General features: G+C 41.2%; 2 protein-coding genes across 8 annotated transcripts in view; one reads left to right on the forward strand and one right to left on the reverse strand.

Annotated features, from left to right (window-relative positions):
• Positions 1-10,184, forward strand: part of MYPN (myopalladin) — a 102,297-nt gene extending 92,113 nt beyond the window's left edge. For 6 of the 7 annotated variants that reach the window (XM_070225954.1, XM_014733228.3, XM_070225965.1 and 3 more), the window contains one exon: positions 1,153-10,184. In XM_070225954.1, coding sequence (XP_070082055.1) covers positions 1,153-1,322 — 170 coding nt within the window. In that variant the 3' untranslated portion in view covers positions 1,323-10,184. The remainder of the gene's footprint in view (positions 1-1,152) is intronic. The other variant, XR_011422810.1, reaches the window with a different exon arrangement.
• A 1,920-nt stretch (positions 10,185-12,104) lies between these two features.
• On the reverse strand, positions 12,105-20,019 carry ATOH7 (atonal bHLH transcription factor 7). Its single transcript, XM_070226203.1, has one exon. The coding sequence runs from the start codon at positions 14,666-14,668 to the stop codon at positions 14,210-14,212; it is 459 nt and encodes a 152-aa protein (XP_070082304.1). The 5' UTR covers positions 14,669-20,019; the 3' UTR covers positions 12,105-14,209.
• Between the last annotated feature and the right edge of the window lie 267 nt (positions 20,020-20,286).

Here is a 20,286-nt window from a genome sequence, read left to right on the forward strand (position 1 = left end):
GTCATCAGTTTTGGGGTGTTTTTCTTTTTTTTTTTTTTTTGAGGAAGACTAGCCCTGAGCTAACATCTGTGCCCATCTTCCTCTATTTTATGTGGGACATGTGCCACAGCACGGCTTGCCAAGCGGTGCTTAGGTCCACACCCGGAATCCAAACCCGTGAACCCCGGGCTGCTGAAGCAGAATGTGCAAACTTAACCACAGCGCCACCTGGCTGGCCTCTTGTCCTCAGTTTTATAGCTTCCAAAATTTGATTTTATCAATTCACTCAGAGGTATTTAGCATCTGAAAAACTAATTCAAAATAAAGAAATCAACAAAGGGCCAATTTACAAATGGGAACCTGAAAGGGTCCATAGTTTTCCAGGACTCAGAGCCTCAGTGTTTCCCACCCGATGTGCCCACTTCTCCACATCAAGGTCCCTGGAAAACTAATCAGAAGACTGCTCGGTAATTTCTGAGTTGGAGACAACAGCGGGGACTGTGCGGTTTTGATGGATATTTCATTCAGGCCATGTTCAAGCCCAAGGACAGTGTCTGCTGAAAACAGGATCTCCTTTGGACCGTGCTTGATGAACATGGAAACTAATAAATTCTCGTCTGTCACTGAACCATAGTTGATTGCACATAAGTTACTTCTCAGTCTTCTTGATGTAACTCATAAGAACCTGCTTATGGCTGATTGGGGTGATTAGGGTGTGGAGTAGAGACTTCTCAGAGGGCTGGACCTATCTTTTGGCTTCCGCTTCCACAGGTTTCTTGTCTCCACCTTCTGAAGTACCCTCCCTTGAGAGCCTACAGCCCTCACTACACTGCCCCTGGCAGATCCCACACTGGGTCAGCAAGAGGGAATAATTTTCAGAAATCACACTAGTCACCCATTCTTCCTTTTTATAGTCCCAAATTTTACTGGATTAGAATCATAGATTTGGAATTAGGGCTTAAGAGATCACCAACCCAGTTTCCCTATTCCTAACAGGGAAGGAGAGATTTTACGGCTCTCTTCTACAAATGAGGCATTTCAGACCCAGACACATTTCAACGCCTTAGCAAGATGCCACGGAGAGTGCTGGAGTGAGGACAGAGCGCACTCCTGCAGTGTACCTGCTAGACTGTACTCTTTTGATTGTAACATGTTATTTGGTCCATTTTCCAGCCCAGTGGCACCAGCAGATCCCACAGCCCATGTCCGTCCGGCCCAGTGGCAGTCGCTATGGATCTCTCACCAGTAAAGGACTTGACATTTTCTCTGCCTTCTCTTCCATGGAAAGCACAATGGTGTATTCATGCTCTTCTCGGAGTGTAGTGGAGAGTGACGAACTTTAAGAATGTCTGGGTGCCTGCTGTGTAAGGGGGCAGACTGTGGAGGGGGAAGGAGGACAAGCCAGACACGGTGGTTTCCAAGCAACTGGATTTGAGTAAGTTCCCATGCTGCTGGACCTGTGGCAAGGAATGCTTTGAATAAGTCAGCTAGGGACTCCTGCAGTCTTGGCTGAGGGAGAGATGGAGGGCTGTGCCTTTTAAAGATTCCAACAAAAAGTGAGAATACAATACAGATGAACCAAAGATGTCATGCAGCTGCCATCCACTGCTTTGGGAAAAAGCTAACATGCTCCCCTGCCCCCTGCTGTGTTAGGGATGTTTAGGCCCTTCTAGGGGCAATTAGGGGCCATAGGCTCGGGCTGAGAGGAGTTAGACAGTAGTGACCTTAGGTATCACTAACTCAGCGGACAATGCAAAGGCGAAAAGTGGGGAGGTCTGCATCGCCTTTCGTTGATTACATCCATAGCAATGGTTTTTGTGGATTCATTAAATCAGCTTGAACTTAGCATTTAGAGATGCAACTCATATATGTGGAGAAGCACTTTTGATTTGTTTATCCTGGGTGTACTGAGCCACACAATAAGGTGCCAAAATGTGCTTGAGATGCAAAAAATTCATTGAAACACTCAATATTGCACAGTGCACTTATTCTGTAGCCCCACCAGCCTGTCTGTCCATTTTCTTTTGGATACGATGGTGAGTGGTTTCTCTTTCCAACTTATTATATCCCTAGACTCTAGAACTAAAAGTTTGTTAATAAACCAACCAGAAAGAAGTCTTCTACAGGGTCACTTTTAAAACTACTAGCTTCAATTGCCACTTGCAATATATGCGCGAGTCATCATCATCTTCCCACAAAATACTGACCCTCCTGCTCCTCCCTTCTCCCCGAAAGTCTGGAGTGCATGAGGCAGTGAGGAAGGAAGAGATGCAAACAAGGAGAGAGGTGATAGGAGAGTCTTGTTTTTCACTTGCCCCAGCAAAGCAGTGGTTGTGAAAGGAGAGGTCTTTAAGAGTTGTGGACTGCTTTGATATCATTACTGAAATTGCATTTTCTACATAGAAAATGTTATGCTAGCTGAGAAAATGGGAGGAATGCGGAGTATGCATCTTTATTCTAACTCACAAATTCAAAATTGGTGCCTCTCAATTTCTGGAATTTTTAGACTTAAACTCACTGCGATATCCCCAGTGCCTAGATGAGTGCTTAGCACACAGTAGACATTCAGTAGATATTTGTTAGATGAATGAATCTTGTAGTAGAAAGAGAATCTACAATTCACACAGCAGTGCAAAAATTGCCCTAGGAATTGTCGCCACAGCATGGTTTGCTCCAGATTCACCAGTGAAATGAACTGGAGGTGGCTGTCTCCGACTCCCTGTGGGCAGGTCTCTGGTGGTCTCTGAGCCAGGCACCCTCTCCTGGCATCTTACTCAAGCGAACAAGTAGTAATTGCTTAGAAAGGCTTGAAACCTTCTTCACTTCAAGGCAAGGATTTCCAGTATAAAAATAAATTCATTCACTCAAAAAATCATTTGTGTTTCTACTCTGTATAAGATGCTATGCTGGAGACCGTGGGTGACACAAAGATATGAATAAAACACAGTCCCGTCCTCAGTGAGCTCACAATCTAGAAGGAGAGGTAAAATACAAGGCATGTAGAGTCTACTTCTCGGGGCAAAAATCTATTCTTTATCAAATAGAAGTTTCCAGTACTCTTCATCCTATATTTTTCATGACTCTAAAATCATCTTATTTTCAATCTTTATTTCTTAATGAAAAAAATGCGAGAGGTTACATTCTTAAGAAATAAAGGTTTCAGTCAATTATTTAACAGAATTATTAGTTTTTTTACTTTTTCATGTATGCAGGAACAATAGTAAAAATATATGCAACTGTAATGAAACAGAATGCATTTCGTACAGAACACATCCTATAAAATGTTCTTTTTGCTATTGACTTTATTATGAAATCTCTTTATGACCAGAGCACTTTCTAATTCTAGGATTGCTTCTCCACAGTTGTGCACCGATCTTCTCCTTACATCTATTTGTATAAACTCTAGACAGTTCTTCTGTTGAACTGTCTGGATGAAGAAAGGATATTCTTCATCTCTGTATGTCTTACCTTTCTAAGTATTTTTTACCTGTTGTCTAGTGTTCAACACAGAACAAAGATAAATATTATATTTGAACACTAGGTGGAGCTGTCCAACCTAAAATATAGCAAACCTAAAAATTCCTGAAATGTGAACTATTGGATTTTGTTAAAGCAGGGTTTCTCAACCTCAGCATTATTGACATTTTGGGCTGGATAATTCTTTGTTGTGGAGGACTGTCCTGCACATTGTAGGATGTTTAGCAGCATCCCTGGCCTCTACCCACTAGATGCCAATGACATAGCAGCCACTCTCCTGGTTGTCTCTCTAGGCCAGGCCACCCGACGTGTCTCCAGCCATTGCCATATGTTTCCTGGGAGACGGGATCTCCCCTTATTGAGAGCCACTGTGTTGAACGAATCAATGCCCTGCTTTAAGAATGCTCTTGGAATTCAATTACAACAAGGGATACTAATACAAGAAATTTTAGTTCCGCTGGATATATTTGGACTCAACGTATCCAAAATCAGATTCATCATCTTCCCTTTCATAAACATTCTTCAGCGTGGTTTAATGATTTCTATTAACGGCACGATCACTTTCCTAGTTATCCAAATAAAAAGCATCCAAGTCATTTTTTTTCTTCCTCTATCCAATCAATCAACAAATCCTGTTCATTCTAACTCTACTATTTCTTTTATATTCAGGCCTTCTTTTCCATCCCCATCCATTCCAATTCACCAGTTCAGACTTTCATTACTTTCTTAATTTCCCTCAGTACTTCCGACTTCAACCATAATAAGAGACTAACTGGTCTTCTGGCCTCTAGTTCCGCTGTTTCTCCCCACTTGAATCTAGCCTGGATCTCAGCATCAGATCATTCTTCCTGAAGTACTGCTCCAATCATATCATTCCCCAATTTTCAACCCCCCGTGGCTCCTTGGAGCCAATCCAGGTACCCGCTGTTCTGCCCTGTGGTATTCAAGGCAAGTCAATATGCTCCCAAAGCTTTTCATCCGCTGCTCAGAAAACACACCTAGTGCACCAGCAAATTTAAGATAAGCCCCTGCTTTCCAGCTACAGTCCACTCTTTGCCTCCATCGGGAAGGCTCTCTCCCCAGTCTCCGCCTACGGAAACCTTAACTGTTCCTTACAGTCCATCTCCAACGCTACTGACTCTGAAATATTTTCTTATCCCCCAGACCTCAATCAAATATAATTCTACTTTCTTTGAAAGCTTACAGCAAATTTCTTGAGGCTGGAAGAAGAGAAGTTTACTTTGTACAGTATTTTATATAAAACACAGCCTCCATATACCTGCCTGTCCCTCTGCTCGCACTAGCCCAGTCTTGCCTGCACTAGATTTTAGCTACTTCTTAGTAAGGACTGTGTCAGAAGTTTGCCATGTGCCTTATACAGAGTAAGCACTCAATAAATATTTATCAACCTAAATTGAACTTAAAAATTCTATGTAAGTCAGTGTGTTTTTAAACAAAGTGAATTGAATTCGGAGCAGTGGTTCTTAACCTCGGCTACACATTACAATCTCCTGGTGAGCTTTGAAAAATCCCGATGTCCAGGCCACAACCCCAAATCGGTGAGCTCTGGGGTCATGGCACAGGCATGAGTAGTTTTTAAAGCTTCCCAGGTGATTCCAATGAGCAGCTGAGGTTGAAAAAAATCATTTTATTACCATGATTTGATCACACAAGCTACCCAGCAAGGTCCAAAGGGCTGCAGACGGCATAAGGCTATACTGTCGGCCTGGATGAAGAGCGTACCCTCCCTTTTTGCACATGCAGTGCGTGCCTGGGAAGTAGAAACAAACACGCCCTTTAGCCTTGTTAGACCCTACTATTTTGCTCTACGCTCATTAAACACAGAGCACTCATGAAGGCCCCAGAGTAAGCTCAAAAACCTGCAGAAAGGCACTGGGGGCAGAGGGAGGTCGGTGCAGCTCTTCTGGCCCTTTGTTTCAAAAAGCAGCCCAGATCCCAAAAGTACCCTTCTCTCCAAACAACTGAAGGTTTTTCATAACTTGATTAGCCATGGAAACGGGGATCAGAGGGAAAATGGAGAAAGAAAACATACCATTAAAACCAAACTGCTTTGTGGCCGGCCAGTGGCGCAGTGGTTAAGTTCGTGCGCTCCACATCTGTGGCCCAGGGTTCGCAGGTTTGGATCCTGGGCACAGATCCAGCACCACTCATCAAACCACGCTGTCGCAGCACCCCACATAAAATAGAGGAAGTTTGGCACAGATGTTAGCTCAAGGTCAATCTTACACACACACACACACACACACACACACGCACACAAACCAAACCGCCTTTTGGAAACATAGCACCCTTCAGCAAAGTTAGGTTTTAATCTGAATTGCCAAATAGTGGGACTGGTTTGAATACATCTTTCTCATTTTATTCCTCACTTAACTTTTCTAGGCATCCAATGAGATTAAATGGTTAGGAGACAAGCAGTTGGGTAGAGCCAGAGGTTTGAATGAGACAGCATGGAGAATAATTCCCGGGGGAGTCAAAGCTGACTTTTGTGACAACAGGTTAATTTGGATATTCCTCAAATGATAAATGGGTTGCCATCTAGATGTTCACTGTAAATTTGTTGTTTAAAACTCAGAATATATTTCCTCACATATCCACATCACCCAATGCTAGATTCCCAAGTGAACCCAAAAGAAGTCTAATTCATGACTGAGTTACAGTATCTATTACACTAGATTGGGTTATAACCCCAAGAAGAGGGACCTAGGCAAAGCAGCCAATAGGAAAAGAGAGACTACTTTCCCCTCCTTTTTTGTGTCTATGATGTGTCAAAGCTGGAGTGATTATGGTCCTTTCTGCATCTATCCCCTGTTCCATGTTTTTCTCCCCAGATGCCCTGTGCCCCATGTTCTGTAATCCCTGCTGTAACCCATCCCTTCACACCCCTTCCCCACGGCCTGCCAGCATGCTTCATGCTCCAAAATAACCTAACTCCAGTTCCATGCATCGTGGCTCGTTGTCCAGAAGAAAGCAGTCCAATTGAACAAATTCTGAATGCCTGAGAGTCTTTTAACTTCACAGAGGTGCTGCATTTTTTAAAGCAGTTGCATTCTTACTCCTGTCAACTTCTAATTGATAGAATTCCTGGCAAAGTTAAAAAAAAAAAAAAGGCTATGAAGAGAGGTCTAGAAAACTGACTGGGTCACACACCCAAGTTGTTCTTGTTGATCACAGCCTCCCCCTGTCCTCCTCTTCCTCACACACTCCCAAACTACTTTCCAAGCTGAGCTCCTGGACTGTGTATACGGGCTATTTATAAGCTGGTTGTAAACTCAAAGGCAAATTTACTCATAATGACCATTATTCAAGGTCACTTCCAGAGTCTTTGGGTAACCTGGACTCAAAGTATTTCTGCTGAAGGTTGAGTTGAAAATCAACGTGCCTTACCAGTTGAACAGTTACTTAGATTGCAATAGGGCTTGTTGGAGTCCTTTTCACCACTAATTGCCTTTTCTAGTTTTAAGCGGATCAATATTTCAGAAAGTTAATTAATGAAGCATTGTTTGAAGAATGTCAAGCATCTTGTAAACTTTGACAATGCAGTGGTCATCAGTATGCTAAAAAAGTTGCCAATACCATGTTTTTAAAAATCTGTGCAGCGCAAAAAAAAAAATTGCATATTTGTTAAAAGTATGTTTGCCTCTTATTTCTGTCTAATTACATTAGTTAGCATACTTGGTATTACAAAACCATAAACAGGCTGCCTTTTGTTAACGCATAAATGATGGCCACGCCACACTCTGAAGAGCAATAGCCTTGAAACTGCAAGGAATAGAGAAAGAACGCACTTTTCAATCCTCTGAGAATTGTGCCAGAAATGCTGAGAATAAGCATAAAGAAAATAGCTGTACTGTGGAGGAATACAAATACTAATTTGCCAGAAGATTTTAACATAAAAGTGAATAGAAAATGTTTTCCTAATAACAAAATTTAAAATATTTCAACATTATTTGACAATAAATATTTTAAGGCTGAAATAAATGTATGTTTCTCTTTAAAATGCAGAAAACAGTTTAGTTTCCAAGTTTACTTTTTTTTTTTTCTTAAAGATTTTATTTTTTCCTTTTTCTCCCCAAAGCCCCTCCGGTACATAGTTGTATATTCTTCGTTGTGGGTCCTTCTAGTTGTGGTATGTGGGACGCTGCCTCAGCGTGGTTTGATGAGCAGTGTCATGTCCGCGCCCAGGATTCGAACCAACGAAACACTGGGCCGCCTGCAGCGGAGCGCGCGAACTTAACCACTCGGCCACGGGGCCAGCCCCCAAGTTTACTTTTTGATGATGATAGGAGCAATTTTTTAATGTACAAATTGATACTTAAAAATGATTTTTAAAAATTATTCTTATTCAAATTGTATAAATTACTACATGAGTTATAACCTGGTTAAATATCTCTAGAGTAACAGAAAGATAATTAGGGTTTGGTCTTCTTAAAACATCAAACAAATCCAGTAGACTTCTCATAGAATGTTCTTTAACTTTCCAAGAAATTCATTCAGCCTCCTAACTGAAAACAGAGACACATTAAAAAATAAGACTTAAAGATGGGAAAGATGCTTGACCAGCGGAGTGGAGAGCTGGACCAGTTTAGATTGGAAATAAATAGAGATCCAAGTATAGTTTTGCTACAATAAGAGGTGTTTTAAAACCAGGAGAAACAGGAGTTATTTTCATATAGTATGGGAAGAGTGAATTGCTTGATGTCCCAAAATTACAAAGAACCTGTTTCTACACAGATCCAGTGAGTTATCTACAAACTAGAGGCAGACTTGTAATTTCCCCGCAATTAGTGGTCCAAGAATCCAGTGAACTAATTTATACTAGTATTGACTATGGTGGTCACACTACTAAAAGATTAGTAAACACCTGTATGTACATAGTTTAAATGGTTTTCCTGTGTATTTTAGGGAGAGTTAAAATCCTGAAATAATTCAAATGAGATAATTTGAATGCAACTGTATTTTTTAATACATATTGGTAAATTAAATTTTATTTTTTCAGTATTTTGATTTCAGAGACAACTTATCCTCTTTTCTGATTAATTTTCACTTAATTTTTGCTATCTTTAGTATTAAGTTTCTTGGCTTACCTTTCTCCCCCATTACCTCCCTGTTGAGATAAAAATTTGTAAAGTATTTAACAGCATTAGGAGAGCTCTCTATTTCTAGGAATTCTTAGGTGAATTTCTAGGTGAATTCTTAGGTGAATTCCTAGAAATAAGGGGGATTTTAATAACTCAGATGAATTTCAGACACATCCTCTAATTTTTCTATAACTCTGGGGTCTCTGTTTCTTCATCTATAAAATAAGCAAAATACTTGAGCATTTACGAAGATGGAAGGTAGGATAAATAAATAAATATTTATGAAAAGTTTACTTCAGAGACCCTAAAAAAAAAGCGGTAGCAGGTGTTTTTTTTCCCCCAAGGAAAATGTTAAAAATACTTTTCTCCAAAGTAAGTGGTTAATTTGTTTTAAAAACTCTCATTTCTTTCCTACCCCACTACTTCATTTTTCCTTAGAAGGATGGTACACACTGATGGAATTTCTTCCAAGATGGCAGGCAGTTAAAAAAAAATCTAGAGGAAAATCAAATGAATTCAAGAAATATCCTATCTGCATTCTGCAGGCAGATTCCAGGGAAACTTATTTCGACCCAGGCAGAATAGCCTAAGGGAACTCTGACTCCCGCGTCTATGATTGAAGCTGGTGGAAATAATGACTCCACAGGGCACCGAGAAATAGCAAGGAAGTCCTGTCTTCTCTTTTGACTTAGGCAGTTCAGGGCAATTCCATTTTACTGGTCCAGACCGTAATGAAGAAGCGTTCCATGCTAGCATGTCAGCAGCCTTACACCAAAATGAATCAACTTTAGGATAACAGATAGATATAGACTTTCAAAAACGAGCATATCCTTTGGTCTCTGTTTCTGCATTCTCAGCTACAGCAAGTCTGAATTCAACCCTGAAGATTCATGTCAGCCATGGGGACTGACAAAAGACGTGCATGTGCCTGAAGGCATGTGCACACACACACACACACACAAACACACACTTCAAGTAAGGAGTCGTGGAGCATCCATAGCTAACTTAATTCAAACCGAATCAAGTGACACCTTTTATGCATTTCCTTTCTCTTCCTGCATAAGTTCTTTCCACTTGAAAACACACCAGGCCCCAGAAAGCTCACAAACGTGGTATGCTTCCATCTTAGGAAGCTTGAGTCAACTTATTTTCTAAAGTCCTTTTTTGGTTATTGAAATCCTAATGGAAAAACCATTAAGATAGCCATTTTGAAATGCGTGAATTACATAAACTGTATATTTTGCCTCTATTGCTAGGAAGCAATTAATGCATCTCGGCTTTTATTCCTGTTCCTCTGCATTGTGCATGTTAGACGTTCTGTGGAACTGAAAACCAGTGATCACTTAAGCCAAAACGTTTGTGAGCATAAACTGTGTCTTTCTTCAGGAGGTATATGGTACTGTATTCTGGTAGACCACGTCATCTCCATGACACCCTTTGCTGTTTCCTAGTCGTGCTTTCTTAAAGATTTGTTGGAGGTTGTGTTTTGTTTGGAAACTTTGCAATTAGAAGAAAAGAAGGAATTAAGAGTCAGTATTTAATTCAAACTGGATGTTTAAAAAAGCAATTTAGAGGATGTGATGGACTGTTTCTTTATTCATTAAATAAAATTTTATTTATTCTCAATTAATTGTTGGGTTTGTTTTGTTTTATATTTTGGTCCCAGACTTTGTACGTGAGATGAGTCAGTTCTTGTTCTCAGTAGTTTTCTTTCAGCTCAAGTATTTTTTTGGATACAATACCAGTTTGAAACAGCAGTCCAAAAGTCCTGTGTCAGTTCCATAAAACACCTGTCAAAGCCTGCACTCACTAGTATATTCATGACCAGAGAGGGGAATGCGTGTGAGAAGGTTGGTCACATATTTATGGTCTTATATGCACTTTGAAATTTCTTTCACCCGTAGGTAGCAAAAAGAGATATCTTTTAGTGATGCCTAAGCAGAGAACAGAGTCTAGCCAAATTCAGTCCAAGAATAGCACTCCGCTTTTACTGTAAGATGGCAAAATTTAAGCAAACTGATCCTTAATTATTGAATCCTGCAGCTCTATTAACCACAATCAAAATACACTCCATCTATTTCATATCTAGCAGAAATTTTAGATCTTCATTAGTATAAAGGTCATCTCATTAACTAAGAAACTGGCTGTACCGGATGTTAAGAAAGATAGCCTAATCCTTCTTAAAATCTGCAAATACAAAGAATGGGAAGTCAATATAATCAGTTTGGGGTAATGAGGTTAATAGTGTCATAGTAGATATTGTTTAACTAAGTGGTTCTCAACTCTGACAGCCCATTAGAATCAGCTGGGGAGCATGTCAAAAATATCTATGCCCAGGCCTCACCGCAGAGCAGTTAAATCAATTCCTGAGCTGGGAGCTCCAGGCTTGGTGTTTTTTCCGACTCCCTACGTGTGATTCTAATGAGCAGTCAGGGTTGACAGCCACTGGCTCACATGGCCTTTCCCATCTGGATAGCCCCGTTCACTTTTTATGATTCTTCAAGACTGCTGACCCTGGGGTTTGGGGCCTCAACCTCCAGCTGACACCTAGGGAGAGCTGGCATATACCTAACTGAACTGAAACCCTACCTCGGGGAGGGTGTTCCTTTATAATTTAATGCTCCCTCTTAGGAGCTCTTATGGCACATATTACAAGTACTACACTGTTGAAGCATTCAGCTCCACTCTGTTTAGGACTGCCTATTGATCAGCACATGTGTACTCTTCTTGGCTGCCTACTCAAGGACAAGGATAGTGTCGAGGAAGCCTCGGTGTGAGTAGGCGCTTGATAATATTTGTTGATTAATGAGAAAAGGGAACCCGGGTAAAAGAATATTTTTGAATTTTAATTATGTCCTCTTGTCAAACTAGAAAGAACACACATTTTCAAAGGTGAACAGTATAGAATATTGTAGCAACTTTTAGGTTGCTTGGTGATCTAAACTCTATTATATATAATAATATGTGAATCTTGGAGCTCGCCCGGTGGCACAGCGGTTAAGTTCACACGTTCCGCTTCTCAGCGGCCCAGGGTTTGTCGGTTTGGATCCCGGGTGTGGACATGGCATCGCTTGGCACGCCATGCTGTGGCAGGCGTCCCACATATAAAGTAGAAGAAGATGGGCACAGATGTTCGCTCAGGGCCAGTCTTCCTCAGCAAAAAGAGGAGGACTGGCAGTAGTTAGCTCAGGGCTAGTCTTCCTCAAAAAAAAAAAAAAAATGAATCTTAACTTCAAAAAGCTTTTACACTTGCTTTATGCAAGCTCCTAATCCATAAACCGTGATGGATTTCCCAACACACAGTTTGAGGAGGTTTATGAAAGATTGGATTTGGTCACTGCGACTGATTTACATTTCCTTCAAATGTCTTCTAGGAAAAAATGGTACATTGAGTAGGGTGGAAAGCATAGGGATTTGGTAAGAGCTAAGGTGCTTCCAGAGATTTCCAAAACACAGAAACAGGCAGCTAAAGGCATCATATTTAACAGAATCCCATTCTTTTGAAGGAGTGGGGGAGGGGAAAGGAGAGGCGTGAGATTAGAATCCCATCATTTTAATTCAATTGTTCAATTTCATCAAGAAACTGCTGTTAATAACCAAAAACGAAATATTTATTGACTGTTTATTCTGTCTAAACCTCTGTAGTAAAAGCCATAGAGGTAAAATGAAAACCACAGTTCTCTTTTACAAGGTATCTACCATCCAGAGAGGAGGATGTGAGCCCTGCTTGAAAAAGGACTAATAATCAACACATCTTTGAGACCTTCTCTGATTAACACAAGACATTTTTTTTAGCATTAATTTTATTCACTCTCAAACTCTACAAGCTTACTGGGATTATTAATGAGCATTTTAATTCTAGATCAGGAGACTATTGTGCCCAAAGAGCGAGGAAGGCAGATGCCCTGAGCCTTGCCATCAGCCCAGGTGGACACCGCAAAGTGGAGTATGGCCAGAAAGGGGTCCAAGCATGGTCACTCTAGAGCTGCGCTGTCTGCTGGACTACAGCACCTTCTCAGAGCTGTTGAAGTCAAGAGGTTAAACACTTTACTCTAATGTGCAGTGAAGAAACAAAGTCCTGAGCCCACCTCCGTTTCTCATTAACAGATATCAAAAGGAAAGGGAAACTCAGTGTTAGTTCCTCAATGGATTTCTAGAGATACACTTGTGACTCTGTAAGTTTTAATTTATGGGCTTGGGAAGATACTTCACTCCTTACAAACCAAATGGATTTTGATAATTAGGGATAATAAAAAAGGAAAATTTTTAATGGAGACTTTGTAGACAAATTGCAAGTAGATGCCTGTGTCTGATGTTAGGTGTTGGAATTCATAAAAAAAAGGGGTTGGAGGATGTTGCTGTTTTTGTTGACCTGTGACAAGTTCCAAATGCACAGATAATTAGAGTCCTGCTTTTTCTAATTATTAGTAAGGCATTCTCCCACATGCATGCAGGGCTGTTGACTACCAAGTCACTCTTTACATAAAAGCTCTGGTTTATCCATCCAATGGTTAAGCAAATTTATAAAAGTAATTCAAACCAATACCATGTGTATTATTTTGCTCCCATCTTGATTGGCCTTGATGGTAGTGAACCTCTCATTGTTCAACTTGTACCGATTAAAAGGAAATCACTTCCAAAAGCAACATTTATTATTTCTCTCAATGTCTGTTTCCTACAGAGGAACAAATATATATATTTGTAAGGAATCAGTAGTTACTAATTGGCTTAATAAGGAAAATAAAATATTGAGGAACTGTATATCTACTTATTTAAAAACTAAATATTTCAATTAATTAATCTTTTTTAAAAAACATGAAAAATATATTTATATTTCCAAATTGTTAGAGAAAACTTTCAAATTAATTACTCGGACTTTCATCAGCTTGTCTTTTTGGACCAAGTATTACAAACTAGCACATTTGCCAACCAGTGGGATTAGACAGAAACACTCCACATCTTTCCTCAGGTGGGCACTCAGTGTCCCCACCGCAAAGAGGCCTTTAGTGCCATCAGGAAACTAGTAGGGCACTTCCCATGGAAAACAAACCGACGTTTTTACTTATATTTTACAAAATCTGTATTTTAATAATGTATACACAGTTTTTAAAAACACAGAGCACTCATGCCCACGTACTCTACCAAAAAAAAAAGTCTCACTACCTCATGCATGCACAAACAATGCACTAAGCATAAATGCAATTACACGACAGGAAGATAGCTCTGTTTTAAGTAAACACAAGTAATGGATACTGTAACTTCACCCGAACAGGACAAACTTACAAAGTTTAAGAAAGTCATTATTTCTTTGAGGACTAAAACAGCAGTATAGCCTAATCCTATTTTTTCTTAAGATTGTTTTCCCTCAAAGTAGTCCAGAAAGGGGAGAGGGGGCATTATTTGCACAGCAACCCAAACCATCACAATATCCATCCATGACATCTACAACACACTGATAAGGAGGAAAAAAGAAAGGCAATAAAATCGTTCGTCCGTAGGACTTGGTGCTGCGAGTAAAAGTAACCTGAAAGTTCGCTAATTTTACTCTAAGAATGATCCTAGGCCACCACACGCCCCTGTTGTATCTTGGAGGAGGGCTGCGGCTCGGGAGCGCGACCGCTGGGCCTCTCACCGCGGCGGGGTCGCGCGCCCTAACTGGCCATCTGGAAGGGCTCGGGCTGGAAGCCGAAGAGCCTCTGGCCGTAGGGCTCGCTCTCTGCTGGCAGCTTCGCGCCCGCGAATGGACGATAGTGGTCTCGGCCGAAGTGCTCACAGTGGAGACTGACCCAGTCCCGCTCCGAGCCGAATCGCTCGGCCTCGGCCAGGATGCGAGTCAGAGCCATGATGTAGCTCAGCGCCATCTGCAGAGTCTCGTACTTGGACAGCTTTTTATCCTGGCCCCACTGGGGGACCACCCTGCGCAGGCGGTCGAAGGCCGTGTTGAGCCCCTGCATGCGGCGGCGCTCGCGCGCGTTGGCCGCTAGACGCCTGCGCGCCGCGCTCTCCAGCCGTCCGGCCCCGGGGCACGTGCCCGCGCATTCGGAGCCGCCCGCGCACGGGGCCGCGGCGCGCGCTGCCGCCGCCGGGTTGCTGGGCTTGCAGGACTTCATCCCCGGCGTTGAAGGTGGGAGGCGCGGAGCTCGCTCGCCGGCTAGGACCTGCCCGTGGGCTGGTCTGTGGAGCGGCTCCCCAACGTGCCTCTTCTTAGCAAATAAGTCATACACAAAGCAACCCGCGTGGAATCAAAGTGTACAGTGGACAGTGCGGGACTCCGCCTTCTGTCCTACTGGATAACCAAAATGATGTCTCTTCACTTGCCAAAATTTAGGGGAAATTGAGATGCTGAAGAGAAAGTCATTTTCCCAACGTGAAGTTGAAAAAGAGAAGGGAAGCTTCTCGTAGCAGAATTTGGTGTGGCTGGTTACGGGAGGGCCTTTCAAGTCCTCTGGGGAAGCCTGAGACTTCTTTTCAGGAAGATGAAATCTTTCCCGAAGCTCAGATAGGGAAGGAGCGCTTTTTCCGCAGTAGCTGTCGGAGAGTGCTGGATGAATCTTTGAAGGAGGAGAATTTATAGCAGAGGGCTGAAGGAAGGAACAGGTGGTGGCAGGTGGGCGGGCGTCCCTCGGCTTCCATCTCAGCACCTTCCTACCCTGGGAACTGCAGGGGGGGAAGGGGGACGACGCACAGCAAAATCCTGACATTACAGCCTTCGTCTGTTGAAGTTTCTCCAAAGCTATGTCCAACACTAACACACCATCTGGAGTGGCCTGGCTGTCCCCAAAAGAATAACAAAGTGGGGGGTGGGGGGAGCTTGGTCCATCTTTTCCCATCCCAAGATCAGCGGGCAGCTTATATATCAAAAACTTAACTGAGGTTTTAAAATTATTAGAAATCACTTGTGTGAACACGTAGGTCTCAGAATTATGAGATATATCAGAAATTCAAGAAGATTTAGCTTTGTCAAGATGTATGACAATTTTGCATAATATTGATTGAATATATTAACAGTTTATTTTAGCTATTAAATTGGGACAAATTAGCGGGTCCTAATATTGCAGACCTGGAATTTTACTGTGCAAATAATTTGGCTGTTTTCTGCAGAATAATTTATTATAACGTATCAGAAGATATTAGTGTGTATATCAAAAATTATACTATTCTAATTATATAATTAGATTGCATGAGTTCAGATACTTAGGCAAATTAATTCAGAATTTATACTCCGTTTCCCTTAACACAGGTTCATAAATGTTTTCGGGACATACGTTGAGATGATGATCACTAAATTATTTAATGTGACATTTAAATCTAATAAAATCATAATGCATGCACATATATGTGCAAAATGGAGACACCTAAGTAATTTGTGAAGTTTTTAAAAATAATTCCCAATGAAAGGTTTTTTCCCCATCTCATCAAACTGTAAATATTACATATTACTTGGATATTGCAGTTGTGTGAAGTGACCTCAGAAACAATAATGAAGCATGATTTCCACTAGTATTGATAACGGTGAACCGATTTATACAGAAAAACCATTAACTTGATTCTCTCATCTCAGCTTCTTTCTAGCTCTTAAGGAAGAGTAAAGTGGCAAAGAGACCAGCTCCAACTAGATTCAGGCCAGAATCATTTCTGGATTCTTTAGGAAGATCAGGTATGCTCTTTCTCCTTTTGGAATATGGATTATGTTGGCATTGTTCGCGGATATTTTTGTTTAATTAAATTATCAGCAAGTTCTCACAAATCAGGAGTGTTTTAACTGTGTCTTGCTTCCCTTACCATTGCCTTGGACTGAAGCCCCATTGTGATTGCCCTGATTCCAAGTCCCGTCTTCCCATAAATTGTTGATTAATCCCCCGCTGAAGCAATGACAATGAAATGAAGTTGAGTAACATGAAGACAATGGGAAGCAATTGAACATTAATGATCTCCAGCATGACAGATGTTGCCCACAGACTTTTGCATGGAGCCGCCCAGCTCTGTTACTCTGAGTCCTAACAGTCTTGGTCTGGAACAAAGTCCTGTGACAGGAAAGACTATATTATTTAGTCATCAAAATGTCAAATACATTTTTTTGAGAGTTCATGGAAATCTGCCGTATTAATGCTATTATTTCTCATGTTCATTTATCTCATCCCTTTCTCCCAAGGAGCCTCCCCTGTGCTACTCTTTGGAATATTTCCCCACAAAACGTACTGTGCGCTGGTTCTCAACACTATTCACCAAAGCGATAATGAGAGGCATGATTTTGTAGGCCATGTATTCAGGGTTGGTGAGATTATAGCCTGTGTATCAAGGGACTCGATAGCGTAACTTGAAGAGAAAAAGGAAGCACAGCACAGCTATGTTAGAACGTAAACTGGCAGGTATTTGACATGAAATTGATCCAAGGGTAGAGAGTATTGCTGCAATAAAGGGCCTTGGAGGTATATAGTAATTCATGTCCCAAATGTTTTCTGAAGGACAATTTATTAGTACTACAAAGATGCTTCTGGGGAAAAGGGTTTCATTGTCAATTAAGTCTGGGAAACATATCTGCTCTCTCCTCCTTGGTGAATCATGAAGCAAAATTGACAAAGTAAAGTTTCTGAGAAGTCCTGGAGTAAAGAAACCTGTTGATTCCGGTGTTTCCTAGACCTTCTTGAACACAAAACCCTTTTTTCCTAGAAATAAGCAAATAAGCCTGTTAACAAAGATCCTTGGAACACACTTTTTCAAACGTACTCTAGTACGTTCCATTTATTTTATAGAGGAAGAGACAGATCCAGAGACTAAACACTGTTCTCAGCGGCATTCAGCAACTTAATGACTAAATTAAGACAAGAAATAAAATCTCCTGCATCCTTTGCTTTTAGAGGCTTTAAAATTATGAGATCACTTAATACAAGCCCCTCACTTATACTGGGGCAACTGAGATCCACCACCGACTTCCCAAAGTCAGACAAGTCATGAGTAAAAGTGACTAGAACGGTGCCTAGAAAGTAACAGGTAATAAATGACCCAGACAGAAAGGCTGGAAACACAAATCAGATAAATGATAGTTAGGGAGATGCCAGGATTCCTAGTGAATAACCCATTGGAATGATTTACGTTCCCTCACCTCGTTAAACAACACACACTAGCTCCACATTTTGAATGAGCAATGGATTCTTTCTTATCAAAAAACACATCCATAGCCATTTGAGCCTGAAGAACAAGCAGGTCAGACTAATTTCTACAGTGTTTCTATACTAAGGGCATGATCCCACCAGGTGAACTGGCAGTTACTGTGTGTCTAGAGGTTGGCCAGAAATCAAAACTGGCAGATGGAGATGGAGGAGGGAGGAAGGTGGAAGGAGCTTACACCTGTAGGAGCAGAAAAATAGGGGAAATATTGTTTTAGAGGTAAAAGATCAATGGCTGGAAATTATTACATAAAATGTATAGAATAGGTTCAAGGGTAAACAATCCTTTATTATCCAAAACCACATTTAATTTTTAAAATGGAAACTCTCCAAAGAAACATGCAATTAAAAAAAAGAGAGAAAAACACTTGGCAAAAAATGTTCATTCTGAAATTTGCAGAAAAAAATATGGAAAATGAGAAATGGGCTTGCTTATGGAAGGGGTAGTAGTTGGTGGCTCTGGAATCCTGAAAGATTAAGAGGTAAGCCAGCAAAAGATGAAGGAACGATGAAGTTGAGTTCCACTTACATTTCGTTAAACAACAGAAGTGTGAGGTGTTAAAAGTTCTTGTGACTTTATAATGTGCTATGTAGTTACTAAGGGGGACAAAACCCATAAGAGAGTTTATGTGTTTAGAGAAAGGAAAAGAAAGGCAAAGTCTTGCACCTGTGTTCCCTGCCCCTCAAAGGTCTGGGGAAGAGAAAAAGCAGTGGAGGGCAGAAACTAAGAAGGGGCCAAGAGAAAGAGGACAAAGATGGGGGACCCTGCCCCAGGCCCCAGAAGTGATCACTCACGTCCGGAAAGTATGAGCTCAGGTGAGTCTCCAAACCCCAGTCACTTCACACACTGCTTGAGAATTCTGGCTCTGTGGCTAGCCACCATGAGCCAGACTGACTTGCATGGTTTGGACTCTGTGTTCAACTCTTCTCGATAGTGGATCTCAGCCTCCTCCTAGAGTCTGGGCTAAGCACCATCTTCAAAGTCAGTTTTGAATCCTGGATCTCCTATCAACTACAATGTGCTCTTGCACAGATCACTTCTCCTATTTCTCCATCTGCAAAGTAGAATCCTAATACCTACCTCACAGGGCAGTAGTGAGCATTAAATGGGACTGTACCTCTAAAGGACTCTGCCTGGTCCCTAAGAAAGTCACTCTGTAATGATGGCTAATACTATATATTCTGAATAGTTTTTACAAGTGATAATGAAAATGAGCTCATCATCGGTTTCTGCAGCTTTTTAATATAATGCAGAATCTTTGAACTTTGTACACGTAAAGCTACAGTTAGTCATGATGTAAATTCCAGCTGTGTGACCTTGGGCAACTTACTTAACCTCTCTATGCCTCTTAACTTATCTATAAAAGATAGTTAATAATAGAACCAATCTTACAGAATTGATGTTAGGATTGAATTAGTTATTCTTTGTAAAGCATTTAGATCTATGCCTGGCATACATTAAATGCAATATAGGTGCTTGTTTAGATAAACAAAATGACCTGTTGCAATTATCCAGGATGTAGATTAGCCACTCTCCTTCTGCCCACGTTTGCTTTGTCTCCCTGCTCTTCAGTGCTTGTCCCATAGAGTGAGCAGGGACAGGGAGAAGGAGGATAAATTCAAAGGAGTTCCTTTTGCCTTTGATATCGGAGCATCTAAGTTTGAAATATTGGAGACAGAAGGCAAAAAAAGGCTGCTCAGGGCCTTACTGGATAGTAAATTTGATGGTTTCATTGTAATTTGAAGTTCAGTTTGACAGTTACAGACACGTATTTTAAAGTGCTAATTTCCAGGGGATGCTTCACTTTTCCGGTGACTGAATATTTGCATTCACTATCCAGGACCCTTCCCTTCCTAGTACTGAGGTATTTGAGAAGACAAATTAATAATCATGATATTTCCTTCCAAGAACATAGAAGCAGAACAATATTCCTCTACTCTCTAGGTCCTTCTGGATGGTCTAAGAATTAAATTGACATGAGACAGAATAGCAGGAGAAAACCAAACAAAGTTTAATAACATGTATACATGGGAGAAACCCAGGAAGACTGAGAAACTCACCAGATTGGCTGAAGCCACCACCTTAAATATTGTCTTCAGTGAATGACAAAAGAGGATGTTGGGGTTATGTTTGGGGACTTCAAAAGGGAGGAAGATGGAAATGCAAATATTCGTTAAGCAAGTGTTTGCTGGGCCATCTAGAGAAAATGTGACCTGAGAGACAGAACTTTGATAAAAATAGACTTGCTTGTGCCTTTCTACACTTACTCACACTTATTTTACATTATACTATAGTTATCTTATGGTATTAGCCCGTTCCTGGAACAGGCCTTCTATGTTAAATTCTTTTAGGCTGTTAGGGGGAAGGTCAAAGTTTCTTTCAGAGTCTTTTGTTCTTAAAAATAATCAAAGCAAAGGGGCCGGCCAGGGGGCATAGCAGCTAAGTTCGAATGTTCTGCTTTGCTGGCCAGGGGTTCGCCAGTTCGGATCCTGGGTGTGGACCTATGCACCGCTTGGCAGGCCATGCTGTGGCAGGCGTCCACATATAAAGTAGAGGCAGA

The sequence above is a fragment of the Equus caballus genome, chromosome 1, assembly GCF_041296265.1.
Source record: "Equus caballus isolate H_3958 breed thoroughbred chromosome 1, TB-T2T, whole genome shotgun sequence".
NCBI classification, from domain to species: Eukaryota; Metazoa; Chordata; class Mammalia; order Perissodactyla; family Equidae; genus Equus; species Equus caballus.